General features: G+C 46.7%; 2 protein-coding genes across 2 annotated transcripts in view; one reads left to right on the plus strand and one right to left on the minus strand.

Annotated features, from left to right (window-relative positions):
• The window catches only part of atxn2l (ataxin 2-like), a 13,736-nt gene extending 9,322 nt beyond the window's left edge, over window positions 1-4,414 (plus strand). Inside the window, 7 exon segments of the mRNA XM_084488500.1 lie at window positions 240-369; window positions 493-524; window positions 526-579; window positions 581-601; window positions 1,367-1,531; window positions 3,488-3,662; window positions 4,137-4,414. Coding sequence (XP_084344626.1) covers window positions 240-369; window positions 493-524; window positions 526-579; window positions 581-601; window positions 1,367-1,531; window positions 3,488-3,662; window positions 4,137-4,195 — 636 coding nt within the window. The 3' untranslated portion in view covers window positions 4,196-4,414.
• Window positions 4,415-6,337: 1,923 nt separating this feature from the next.
• On the minus strand, window positions 6,338-12,515 carry LOC311382120 (uncharacterized protein; the record flags this gene model as incomplete). The annotated part of the gene is made up of 11 exons (XM_084488501.1): window positions 12,379-12,515; window positions 11,552-11,677; window positions 10,415-10,451; window positions 10,244-10,272; window positions 9,038-9,089; window positions 8,802-8,851; window positions 8,385-8,417; window positions 8,269-8,296; window positions 8,026-8,093; window positions 7,422-7,490; window positions 6,338-6,426 (listed from the first exon to the last, which is right to left on the minus strand). Exons 2-11 carry the CDS (start codon window positions 11,667-11,669, stop codon window positions 6,338-6,340), a joined length of 573 nt encoding a protein of 190 aa, XP_084344627.1. The 5' UTR covers window positions 11,670-11,677; window positions 12,379-12,515.
• Between the last annotated feature and the right edge of the window lie 592 nt (window positions 12,516-13,107).

Genomic DNA, 13,107 nt, shown 5'->3' on the forward strand with positions numbered 1-13,107 from the left:
GTTTTCTCTTTGACTTCTACTTCCTGAGTATCTCACCCTCCTCCTTCACACTCCTTTGTAAAGATAAGATGATTTATTAACACAGGACAGTATTCAACTCTCAACTCTCTCTCTCTCTCTCTCTCTCTCTCTCTCTCTCGTCTCTCTCTCTCTCTCTCACTCTCTCTCTCTCTCTCTCTCTCTCTCTCTCTCTCTCTCTCTCTCTCTCTCTCTCTCTCTCTCTCTCTCCCTCCCTCCAGCCCATGTACTCGTGCTGCCCGGGGGGCCCGGATGCTGACCTCCGGGCCCCACCCCAGGCCATGGGCCCCGCCGGCCCCCAGTACCAGGGCCAGGCTGAGGCCTCCCAGGGCCCGCAGCAGGCCATGTATGGTAAGCAGTGGAGGGGCATCCCGTGGGCCACGCCCCCCTGAAAAAGGGGTTGACGTACACTTTATTGACGTATCAGAACATAACAGCCTGTGAAGGACCTGGTGGTAATTGAGTCTCTCTCAGCGCCCCAGTCGTTCTCCGGACCGCTGCATCACCCCCCAGCCCTCCAGCACCCCCACAGGAAGTCAGCCCCCACCGCAGCATGCTGCTCCCAAGCCCTGCCCACTCCCAGGTAGGTGCTCCGCGGACACGAAGGGTCGTACCAAGTAGAGGGGTGTAAGGGAGTGTTCTACAAGTAGAGAGTGGAGGCAAGACGGGGCGCTATCAAAGTTCTATTGAGTAGAGAATCATATATAGTACTGGGTCATACCAAGTACAGAATCATATATAGTACTGGGTCGTACCAGTACAGAATCATATATAGTACTGGGTCGTACCAAGTACAGAATCATATATAGTACTGGGTCGCACCAAGTAGAGAATCATATATAGTACTGGGTCGTACCAAGTACAGAATCATATATAGTGCTGGGTCGTACCAAGTACAGAATCATATATAGTGCTGGGTCGTACCAAGTACAGAATCATATATAGTACTGGGTCGTACCAAGTAGAGAATCATATATAGTACTGGGTTGTACCAAGTAGAGAATCATATATAGTACCAAGTACAGAATCATATATAGTACTGGGTCGTACCAAGTACAGAATCATATATAGTACTGGGTCGTACCAAGTACAGAATCATATATAGTGCTGGGTCATACCAAGTACAGAATCGTATAGTACTGGGTCGTACCAAGTAGCAGGTGGTGTAGTAGTAGCGGGTGGTGGTGTAGTAGTAGTGGTGTAGTAGTAGCTGGTGTAGAGTTAGTGTAGGTGTAGTAGTAGCGGGTGTAGTTGTTGGTGTAGGTGTAGTTGCTGGTGTAGGTGTAGAGTTAGCGGGTGTAGGTGTAGCCGGTGTAACACAGCATTGCCTCCTCCTGTCCTCCTCCAGGCCGGGCCGGGGGCCCCCCAGCCCCACGCCCTGTACCACACAGGGCCGCTGTCCGGGGCCCCGGGGCACAGCTCCCCCCAGGCCTCCTTCTCCATGCAGGGCTACAGCCTCCCACCGCACCAGAACCTCCCCCATGCCTTCACCCAGATCAGCCAGCTGGCTCAGGTATGCCCCGCCCCTGTCAAGCCCCGCCCCCTGTCAAACCCCACCCCCTGCTGGCTCAGGTACGCCCTGCCCCCTACTCCGACTCCCTAATCCGACTCCGTAACCACGGAGACCCCTCGAGCATTCGCAGTTCTCCGTCGGGATGTCAGATACGTGATGCACTTCCCGATCGATCTTACACGCTGACTACTAACCATGTACATAGTGTTAAATAAACCACCAAAGCTTTTCAGAACTTATTTGGTGTTTAATTAGTCCTTAATGTGCAAAGTAAACAAGGTACAAAGTAAATAGTAAATCCGGAAATGACGTTGTTAGAGGACCAATCACAGCCCTTGCCGTCATATTAATAATATTGGAGGCGCACGTAGAGCGACGGAGAGGGTCTCCGACAGGCTCTCCGTCGACGGAGGGCTCTGTGTCTACGTACAGCCCTCTACGGAGGACTATGAAGCAGCCTTTAGGGGCTGCCGGGTCAGGTGACTGTTGGTTCTTGGTTCTATGAACATCCGTACTGTACCTTCCTATGACTTCTGCACTTACTGTAAGTCGCTTTGGATAAACACGTCGGCTAAACGGAAGACGAGGCCGATGGTCCGGTGGAAGGCCGTCTCCGTCCGTCCGTCCCCATGTGGTGAACATTCCCGGGTTGTTCCGGACCATATTGTGGAACGTTGTTCACCTTCTCTGAGTAGAGCAGTGGTAGAGCGAGTCGCCTCCTATTGGCCAGCCAATAGGCTTGTGCCCGGTGGGAGGAGCCTCAAGGGGGCTGGTCGGCGCCGGTTCACCCTGTCACCGCTCGCACTCGGCTCTCATTAATTCATTCATTCACCAAAAAAACTAAAGTGGCTTTGAATTGACGTTAGATATTTATATTTTAGTGTATGCTACACGTGAACCTCCTAAGATGGTGCAATTTGATTAGTTCGCTATCTCGGGATATTGGGCAATATCCCGAGATTGAGATTGCAAAAAAAAAGTGTTATCAGGTCACGTGTAGTATATTTAAGCAATAGATCACGACAGGCTGTGGTATACGGTCATTATACCACAGTTAAGGGGTGTTGTCCGTCCCGACGCGCAGCGGAGGGACGGCGACCCCCTTAACTGTGGTATAATGACCGTATACCACTGACTGAAGTGATTTATTGCTTTTATAAAACGGTTACGTAAGTATGGCGAAATGAAAGTCATAGACAACCTCAATTTTGAAAAAGCTAGAAAGTCGGAAAAGCATTTTTTTTTTTAACGAATACAAAAAAGTAGTCCCTCCTGGCTGCCGGCAAAGTGTACGGCGGTTGCTATGCAACACACTGTAGTGTCCTTCAGAGAGAAGGCTAGAGACGGTAGCTCGGTTCGCCGGCAATTTAGCCTACTATCGAGTTCACTCACTGTGTGCCTATTGCTGTACATCATTTCCACCCTCTCCAGCAATGTTTTTAGGCTATTGCTATGCTATTGCTTTTATATATAAATAAACAACAGTTCAAGTTAGGCGCGGAGTGATACTGAACTCTGTAAACTGAACGGGTGTCATAGCTGTGTGTATATGCTCAATATACAACACTAGGAACCAATCAGATCGCTTGATTTAAGCCACCCGTTTTATATACACATATACAGTATATACACACGTACAGTATATACACACGTACAGTATATACAAACATACAGTATATACACGTATACAGTATATACACATAAACAGTATATACACACATACAGTATATACACACGTACAGTATATACACACGTACAGTATATACACATATAAACAGTATATACACATAAACAGTATATACAGTATACACACATGTACAGTATTCACACATACAGTATACAGACATACAGTATATACAGTACATACAGTACATACTAAAACAATGACTGGCCTAAGGTGTAGTGTAGACTAATGATTGCTAACTTTTGAGTTTGCCTCTGATTGGTCGGCCCCAGGCTCACGTGGCGGGGGGGCTGAGCGGGCACCACCACCACCCCCAGGGGGGCCACGGACCCCCGCCCGTCATGCTGCACTACGGCCCGCCCCAGCATGCCGCTAGCCCCGCCCCCCAGCACCCCAGCACCCCCCACCAGCAGGCGGCCCACCAACACTTCTACATGCCGCACCAAAGTGAGGACAGGAAGTCACACAGCGTCGCCCCGATGCATGATGGGTAGACCGGCCAGTGCCAGTGGGTTCAGTCCACCGGCCGGTCGGCTGGTCGACCAATCATACGTTTGGGGGGGGGGGCCACTCCCACTTGTGATGTCACTAGAGGGTCGGTTGTGATGGTCTGTAGTGAACATCACAGCTCTCTCCATGTTATTAAAGCTCTCTCTCTCTCTCTCTCTCTCTCTCTCTCTCTCTCTCTCTCTCTCTCTCTCTCTCTCTCTCTCTCTCTCTCTCTCTCTCTCTCTCTCTCTCTGGCTGTTTCTCTCATATTTTATTAAAGCTCTCTCTCCATGTTATTAAAGCTCTCTCTCCATGTTATTAAAGCTCTCTCCGTGTTATTAAAGCTCTCTGTTATTAAAGCTCTCTCTCCATGTTATTAAAGCTCTCTCTCTCTCTCCATGTTATTAAAGCTCTCTCTCTCTTTTCTTACAGCTGTTCAGGTGCAGGGTCACCCCTCCCAGCAGCTGTCCTTCCACCCGGCGGGAAATTGAACCCCCCCCCCCCCTCCCAATAACCTCTGACCCCAGACGGAGAGTCAACACTACCGCCCCCCCCCCCCCCCCCTCCCCACTGTCCACATTCCCGCCTCTCCTCCAACTCCTGAAAAAACAAACTCATTTTAATTCATTTTAGTCGTTCTTTTACTAAAGAGAGTAGAAAGCGTCTTCCTCAGGAAGAGGAGAGGAGGAAGAGGAAGACAAGGACGAAGAGCAGAAACCTCTTCGTTAATAATGACAAATAAAAAAATACACTTTTCAATCTCAACCCATCGTCTGCCCAGTGCTTTATTCCCTACGAAGACCAACGCTTTGAGAAAAGAGAGAAGAGAGAACTCAAACAGCGACGAGATGTGTTCAGGAGTTTAATGGTCAGGATTCAGCAGGACAACATATAAATACAACAGGTTCAACTCTAAACATTCTCAGGAGAGTCAGCAGGTCTACAGTAAAGCATTAACATATCCACTCCAGCCAATCAGCAGAGTCACTTCACAACAGCCAATCACAGCAGAGTCACTTCACAACAGCCAATCGCAGCAGAGTCACTTCCCAACAGCCAATCACAGCAGAGTCACTTCCAAACAGCCAATCACAGCAGAGACACTTCCAAACAGCCAATCGCAGCAGAGTCACTTCCCAACAGCCAATCAGTGAGCTTTCATTCATGTCCCTCCCACTACATTTCACATCTTGGCCACTGATTGGCCACCCTTTGCTGCCTTGTGTCAGGGGGCCTCCGTAGGTTTTTCCCCCTTATGATAACATTGAGCAATGTGCCCAACCCAACACTACATTATTTCACTACTTTCGGCACTAACCAGTATACAATTAAAATAATCCTTCATCTTCTCTAGAAGAATGTCCCTAGAGGCTGCTCTGTCAAACCCAACAGGTGTGTTACATCAACACTATCAGCAGGTGACCCGGGAGCCAATCAGAGCTGACGCATGCAATTGCATGTTTAACCTCTAGGGTTTTGTGTGTGTGTGTGTGTGTGTGTGTGTGTGTGTGTGTGTGTGTGTGTGTGTGTGTGTGTGTGTGTGTGTGTGTGTGTGTGTGTGTGCGCGCGCGATGACACCTCAGCCACTAAATGCATTTCCATTCCTTATGAACAGCAAACTGATCCAGCATTTAGACAGAGCCCGTATCTTTCAACACCAACTCTACAAACAGCTGTGGAGATCCAAACTGTCATTCATCTCTTCCTTAACCAGCAGAGGCATGAGATGAAATGGAACATGTGAAACGCTCCCGTGTCAATAGGTTCTGTCCAATCCGATCTCATGTTGGATGTCAATCACCTGAAGGGGAGAGGCGGGACATGGTGAGTGGTCGGTAGCAGAGTGAAGGTAGGTGACGTCACAGAGGTGTAGTCCTACCGGCTGGTTGACGTAGTTCGCTTCCTCGTCGTCGTCGCTATCCGTACTTGCTGGAGTGCAGTAAATATAGTAAATATTAGTTTTCGTACTAATATTAAACACGATGTATTCGTTTTCATTCTAAATGTGTTGGGAAAGTCGGGTTAGGGGAAGGTAGGGTTAGACCGGGGTAGTGTGAGTCGGGATGTTTGAGTTAGGGACTGGGTTAGTGGTAAGGATAGTGGGGCCGCTGGGTAAGGGGTTGGGCCTGGTTAAGGCTGGGTTAGTGGTAAGGGGTTGGGCCTGGTTAAGGCTGGGTTAGTGGTAAGGGGTTGGGCCTGGTTAAGGCTGGGTTAGGGGTAAGGGGTTGGGCCTGGTTAAGGCTGGGTTAGGGGTACGGTTGGGTTAGTGGAGGTTGGGCCTGGTTAAGGCTGGTTTGCGGTTAGGTTAAGGGATGGGTTAGGGCTAAGGGCTAAGGCTAGTGGTATGGCTGGGTTAAAGGTCCCGTGACGTGCCACCGGGTGTGAGTGTGATTAGCCGTTACAAGCCGTCTGCCCCTTATGACATCACAAGTGGGCGTGTCCACGGGACCTTTAGGGCCAGGTTTGGGTAAGGATAAGGGCTGGGTTAAGGTACGGCTGGGTTAAGACCAGGTTAAGGCCAGGTTAGGGTAAGGGTAAGGGCTGGGTTAGTTTGCATGTTTTAATAATAAGTGAAAGAACTTAGTCATCAAAGTCAAAGGGTGAGAGAAACGTCAGTTGTTCCAGAGTTAAAGTCAGAGAGGGTCTTGGAAGGAGAGGAAGTGTTGTTTAGTTGTCTTGCCTGAGTTCAGCAGAGGCCCGACGTTGATGTAGTTCATGTCCTCTGTGGAGAATAGAGACCGCAGTCAACCTGAGGAACACGGCGGTCCCTGATGCTAAATGCTAAGTGGTCCTCATTTATAAAGCGCTTTTATCCAAAGCGCTCTACGGTGTTGACTGACATTCACCCATTCATGCACACATTCACACACCGACGGCGGAGTCGACCACGCAGGGCGACAGCCAGCGGGTCAGGAGCAGTCAGGGTGAGGCGTCTCGCTCAGGGACACCTCCACACTCAGCTAGGAGGAGCCGGGGATCGAACCAGCAACCTTGCGGTTACCAGCCGACCCGCTCTACCTCCTGAGCTGATGCCACCCCCTGAAAGGAGATCTCTGATCCCCTGAACAGAAGCACCAGAGGAGCCTGGTGGCACTGGACCAGGACGGCTCAGGGGCTTCAGCCTCTTCAAAGCCACCGCTGACGAGTCACAACCTTCAGACGTTGCGGCCAACCAGCGTGGTGACATGTGACCATCAGGCTTGTGCAAAATTCTGAATTTAATTGAGAATGACTCCGAAATTCCAATTCAATTCTTGAATTTGAAATTTGAATTTGAATTGAAGTCAGAATCAGGATGTGGAATTGCAATTCAAATTTGAATTAAAGGAAGTAGAATTGAAATTCAAAGAAATTCATATGCTTAATGATTTAACAATGAAGCAGTGATTTAACAATGAAGCTTTACAATAGATTACAAAGCATATTCTATTTAAAAAGACACAAATTCCCACCATGCTTTACTTTAACCAATCCAAAATGGTGGACATTTGTTTGAAAGCTATGTTTGAAACTTGTTGGTCAAAGCTGAACTGATTACATACAGTACGTTCATATCTATAATATAGTTGCCATCATTATACATGTTGGAAAAAAAATTGGATTGAGGCCAATTCTAAAATTCTGAATTTTGCACAAGCCTGGCGGCCGTACTGTACTTCAACTATCAAAAACTATCAAAGCCCAGCTGAATCCACAGGATATGACATCATAACCTACCTGGGTCCTCCTCGCTCAGCTCCGGGTTCTCCTTGGTCCAGTTCACGTAGTCGGCCTCGCCGTCCGTCACTGAGGACCACACGCACTCTTAGTAAGAAGATCGCTGTAGCATCATAGGGTTAGGGATGGGTTGGGAATGGGTTGGTAATGGGTTAGGAATGGGTTAGTAATGGGAGCGGTAGGGTTAGTAGTAGGAGTGGTAGGGTTAGTAGGGTTAGTAATAGTAGCGGTAGAGTTAGTAGGGTTAGTAATAGCAGCGGTAGGGTTAGTAGGGTCAGTAGTAGGGTTAGTAGGGTTAGTAGTAACAGAGGTAGGGTTAGTAGTAGGAGTGGTAGGGTTAGTAATAGGAGCGGTAGGGTTAGTAGTAGGAGCGGTAGGGTTAGTAGTAGGGTTAGTAGGGTTAGTAGTAGGAGTGGTAGGGTTAGTAGGGTTAGTAGTAGGAGCGGTAGGGTTAGTAGGGTTAGTAGTAGGAGCGGTAGGGTTAGTAGTAGGGTTAGTAGGGTTAGTAGTAGGAGTGGTAGGGTTAGTAGGGTTAGTAATAGTAGCGGTAGGGTTAGGTATAGGAACAGTAGGTTCAGGGTCTCGACCAATGAGAAGGCAGTACCTGACCCTGAGTCCACACTCTGAGTCTCCCCTCCGGGGCAGTCGGGGGGCGGGTCTTCCAAGACCTCGCTGAGTGAAAAATACAAAACTTTAAATTAATAAAATATGAAATCATAAATACAAATCTATGTCACAACATGAGACAAGATCTTTAGATCCAAGTATGCACAAGTGATGACTACATGATGATTGTATGACAGGGTGACTAGAAGAGAGGAAGTGGTGAGGGAGGAGAGGAACTCACATGTAGTCATCTTGAAGTGGATCCTGTTCTGTGAAGCGAGTAATGGTAATAATGAAAACATTATGCTACACGTATATTGGATATTATCCATATTACAAAACAATGTGAGAACTTACCTTCTACTGGAATGATGTAACTGGGAATGCTCTCTGAAAGAAGAGGACGTAACGTGTCACTAGGGTTAGGGTTAGGGTTAGGGTTAGGGTTAGGGTTAGGGTTAGTGTTAGGGTTAGGGTCAGTGTGTTGAGAAGGTTAGGGTTAGGGTTAGGGTCAGTGTGTTGAGAGGGTTAGGGTTAGGGTTAGGGTCAGTGTGTTGAGAGGGTTAGGGTTAGGGTTAGGGTCAGTGTGTTGAGAGGTTAGGGTAAGGGTTAGGGTTAGGGATAGGGTTATGGTTAGGGTTAGGGTGTTGAGAGCAGCCTTCACACACTGAACTCACTCTGCTCTTTTTACTTTGATTCATTTTTTTACTTCTTTAACAACGCATGACTATTTACAGACAGACAGACAGGCTCACAGACAGACAGACAGTTTACCGTTTTCTGTTGGTGTGAAAGATGAGCGTCGCTGTGGAACCACTGGAGAACTGAGACACACACACACACACACACACACACACACACACACACAAATAACACACACACACACACACACACACATTAGTCTACTCTGCCTCGCAATTTTAGAATAGGTGTGTGTGTGTGTGTGTGTGTGTGTGTGTGTGTGTGTGTGTGTGTGTGTGTGTGTGTGTGTGTGTGTGTGTGTCTCTCACAAGTGGGGTAAGAGGGGGGAGGGGATCCCTCCGGCTCCGGTGGAGTTTTGGTCTGAGGAAAACAAAACACAACGTTAGCCTTCATCATCACCGTCCTCTTCATCACCTCCTCCTCCACTTCCTGCCTGCCTCAAGATGGCCGCCCACACAAAGTGTTTCTCAAGGAGGAGGAAAGTACTGTAATACAACAAGTACTACAGTCCTCTTTACTACAGTAAATATTAAGGTAGTACTACAGTCCTCTTTACTACAGTAAATGTTAAGGTAGTACTGCAGTCCTCTTTACTACAGTAAATGTTAAGGCAGTACTACAGTCCTCTTTACTACAGTAAATGTTAAGGTAGTACTACAGTCCTCTTTACTACAGTAAATGTTAAGGTAGTACTACAGTCCTCTTTACTACAGTAAATGTTAAGGTAGTACTACAGTCCTCTTTACTACAGTAAATGTTAAGGCAGTACTACAGTCCTTTTTACTACAGTAAATGTTAAGGTAGTACTACAGTCCTCTTTACTACAGTAAATTTTAAGGTAGTACTACAGTCTTTACTACAATAAATGTTAAGGTAGTACTACAGTCCTCTTTACTACAGTAAATGTTAAGGCAGTACTACAGTCCTCTTTACTACAGTAAATGTTAAGGTAGTTCTACAGTCCTCTTTACTACAGTAAATGTTAAGGTAGTACTACAGTCCTCTTTACTACAGTAAATGTTAAGGTAGTACTACAGTCTTTACTACAGTAAATGTTAAGGTAGTTCTACAGTCCTCTTTACTACAGTAAATGTTAAGGTAGTTCTACAGTCCTCTTCACTACAGTAAATGTTAAGGTAGTTCTACAGTCCTCTTTACTACAGTAAATGTTAAGGTAGTACTACAGTCCTCTTTACTACAGTAAATGTTAAGGTAGTACTACAGTCTTTACTACAGTAAATGTTAAGGTAGTTCTACAGTCCTCTTCACTACAGTAAATGTTAAGGCAGTACTACAGTCCTCTTTACTACAGTAAATGTTAAGGTAGTACTACAGTCCTCTTTACTACAGTAGAGGTACAAGCTGTACAACAGTCCCCTAAAAAGGTAGAAGTATCCCCATAAAATGAGGTAAGTATCCAGTCATTTGTCCTACTCCATTCTCTGTGTTCCTGCTTGTGGACTGGAGCTCAAAGGCCATGATATCAACACTGTGGTCACGGCCGTTCCACTCACATGGGTGGATCAGTCTGAAGTTGGTCTGCCTGGCCGAAGGAGATGTCCCAGAGATACATTTGAAGAATGAAAGAACAAAGATAATTACACATGATGTGATGAGGAGAAAGCTTATAAACGCTACATGTATGTGTGAGCGTAAGAATGGTACGGTGATGAAGACTTTCTTACTGTATATATTCGTCAGAAGGGGACACCTGGTGGATCACTGCGCACGTTTGAAGAGAAGAAAAATGAACTTATAGATATGATGAACAATTTGTTTGACAGATTTGTAATGATGACTCACAGCTGGACTCACCTGTTGTAGGCAAAGGACAATGAAAGATATGCTTATGGCGTGAAAATAAATGATATGTGTAGCATTTCATGGCGATGAAATATATGGATTTATGTTACTTTTTTTACGTTACCAAAAAATTTGAACATATTACACCAATTCTTAAATTGTTACATTGGCTCCCTGTATGTCAGAGAATTGATTTTAAAATCACGTTGCTAACCTATAAATCCCTACATGGTTTAGGGCCAAAATATTTAACTGATATGCTTCCACTACATAAGCCTTCTAGGCCACTAAGATCCTCTGAGACCAATCTGTTAATTATCCCCAGAGTCAACACGAAACATGGGGAAGCAGGATTTAGTTACTATGCAACAAATATCTGGAATAAACTCCCTGAGGATTTAAGACTTGCCCCAACTCTGACAGCTTTTAAAACAAGACTGAAGACTTTTATGTTTGCTTTAGCTTTCTGCTAAATCTTAAATATACAATGCTATCTATTTTTATTTTATTACTAACTTTGCCTTTATTTTCTCACTTTCTAAAATGCATTTTTTGCCTTTCTAAAATGTTTCTAAAATGTTTTTTTTTTTAACTTTGCCTTTATTTTCTATCTATTTTACTTTTTAATTATCTATTATTTTTCTTTTATTGTATGACAATGTTTATATGTGAAGCACTTTGAGTCTGCCTTGTGTATGAAAAGTGCGTTGTAAATAAAGTTGCCTTGCCTTGCCTTGCCTTACTTTGATCCTTTTTTTTACTTTTTTGATGCTTTGAGCAATTTGGGGAATCTTAATTGAAGGTGGTCTCGAAGACCTCCGCTCGGTTTCTTTATGGCTACACCTCTGGCGTCCAGATGTAATTGCAGGTGTGTGCTTTTGGACCTCGTCCGAACAGTGTGTCCTGTGTGACGTCAGTGCGCCGTTGCTCGTCAGTGTAACCATAGCAACGACAAGTATACCATAGGAACGGTAGGGTAACCGTAGAAACAGTAGGGTAACCGTGGAAACGGGGCTCACCCAGCGGGCGCTTGGCTCTACATCGTAGGCAAAGCATCGCCATGACGACCAGGGAGAAGGCTGCCACCGGCAGCTGCACCAGCAACGCGGGAGAAACCGGCCAATTGGAGACCACCATTACCAGCACTGTGAGGAGGACACAGAAACCATCAGCAGAAAGAATGGAAAAACTGCATGCGGTACCGGATTACAATTAGACGTACCGGATTACATTTAGACGTACTGGATTACATTTAGACGTACTGGATTACATTTAGACGTACTAGATTACATTTAGATGTACTGGATTACATGTTTACGTAATAGATTACATTCAGAGGTAATAGATTACTTGGTGAGGTAAAATGGTAACTTTCCAGATGTAAAGGATTGCATTGTGGGTATGAAGAAAACATGACCCAGTCTCTCCCTCGCTCTCTATCTCTCTCGCCCACAACTTGTACGGTGGCCATCTTGTCGTGTGAGAATGTTGGAGTTAAACTAGGCCTGATGCTCTCGCCCCCAAGACCAAACCAGACTGAAGTAGACCAGACTAGACTATTCCAGACTAAAACTAAACCGGACCTGACCGAACCAGACCCAGAGCTCCATGCCCGATAGTAACTTTGACAAACCCGGTGAACCGGTCTGGTCAGACAGTGTGGTTGATCGCAGAAACCAACACTAATAAACCAAGAATTGACAAGACATGGCATCGGAGGCCTCAGATAGATGTGATCAAAGTCTCACGAAGAGAAGAGTTTAACAGAGGGCTGCGAGAGGCCTGCTCTCGCCACAGGAGAGACCACAGGACCAGCGTGTGGAGGTGACGGTGAGATGGGTCTTACCTCCTGAGGACCCTCACTCATCAGCAGGGGTCTGGTCCTGAAGGTCTGGGTCTATCAGGAGAGTTCGGACCCTCAGAGAACCTCAGAACGTCTACAAGTACGACTCCAAGCAAACATCTGCCATGTCAAGTCTTCTGGCTTCCTTCTTCCTTCTTCTTCGTCTCTTTCTCCCTCCCTCTCTCTTTCTCTGCACCGTGCAGCTCACCACAGTCAATGCCTTACTAGGTTTGTGCGCCCTCCCCTTCCTCCCTCCCTTCCTCCCTCCCCTCCTCGCTCCTATCTCATCTCTCTCCTGCGTCGCTGTAACCGACCCTCAGCCACAGCAGGTTCTCCTCAGTCGTTGAGCACGTTGTCAGGGAGTGTTTGGGGTTATGGAGCGTTTGAGGCCCTGACATACTTTATTCACTTTAGTGTTATCTAGCGCTACCGCCTTGACCCTCCTCTCAACCTTGTCTTCCAAACCGCTTATCCGGGGTCGGGTCGCAGGGGCAGCAGCTCCAGCAGGGGGCCCCAGACTTCCCTTTCCCGGGCCACATTGCCCAGCTCTGACGGGGGGGATCTCCCCACCTTGTCCTGGCTCTTTTCCCGAGAGGAAAAGAGTGGGCGGCATTCTGTTGGCTGCAATCTGCCACCTCACCACTAGATGACACTAAATCGTACACATTGCCCCTTTAAGAATGGATCCTGTGACCAATTGCGACCAATGGAAGCGCTGCATTTGGCATCGAT

Source organism: Micromesistius poutassou, assembly GCF_964030765.1.
Source record: "Micromesistius poutassou genome assembly, chromosome: 1".
In the NCBI taxonomy this organism is placed as follows: domain Eukaryota; kingdom Metazoa; phylum Chordata; class Actinopteri; order Gadiformes; family Gadidae; genus Micromesistius; species Micromesistius poutassou.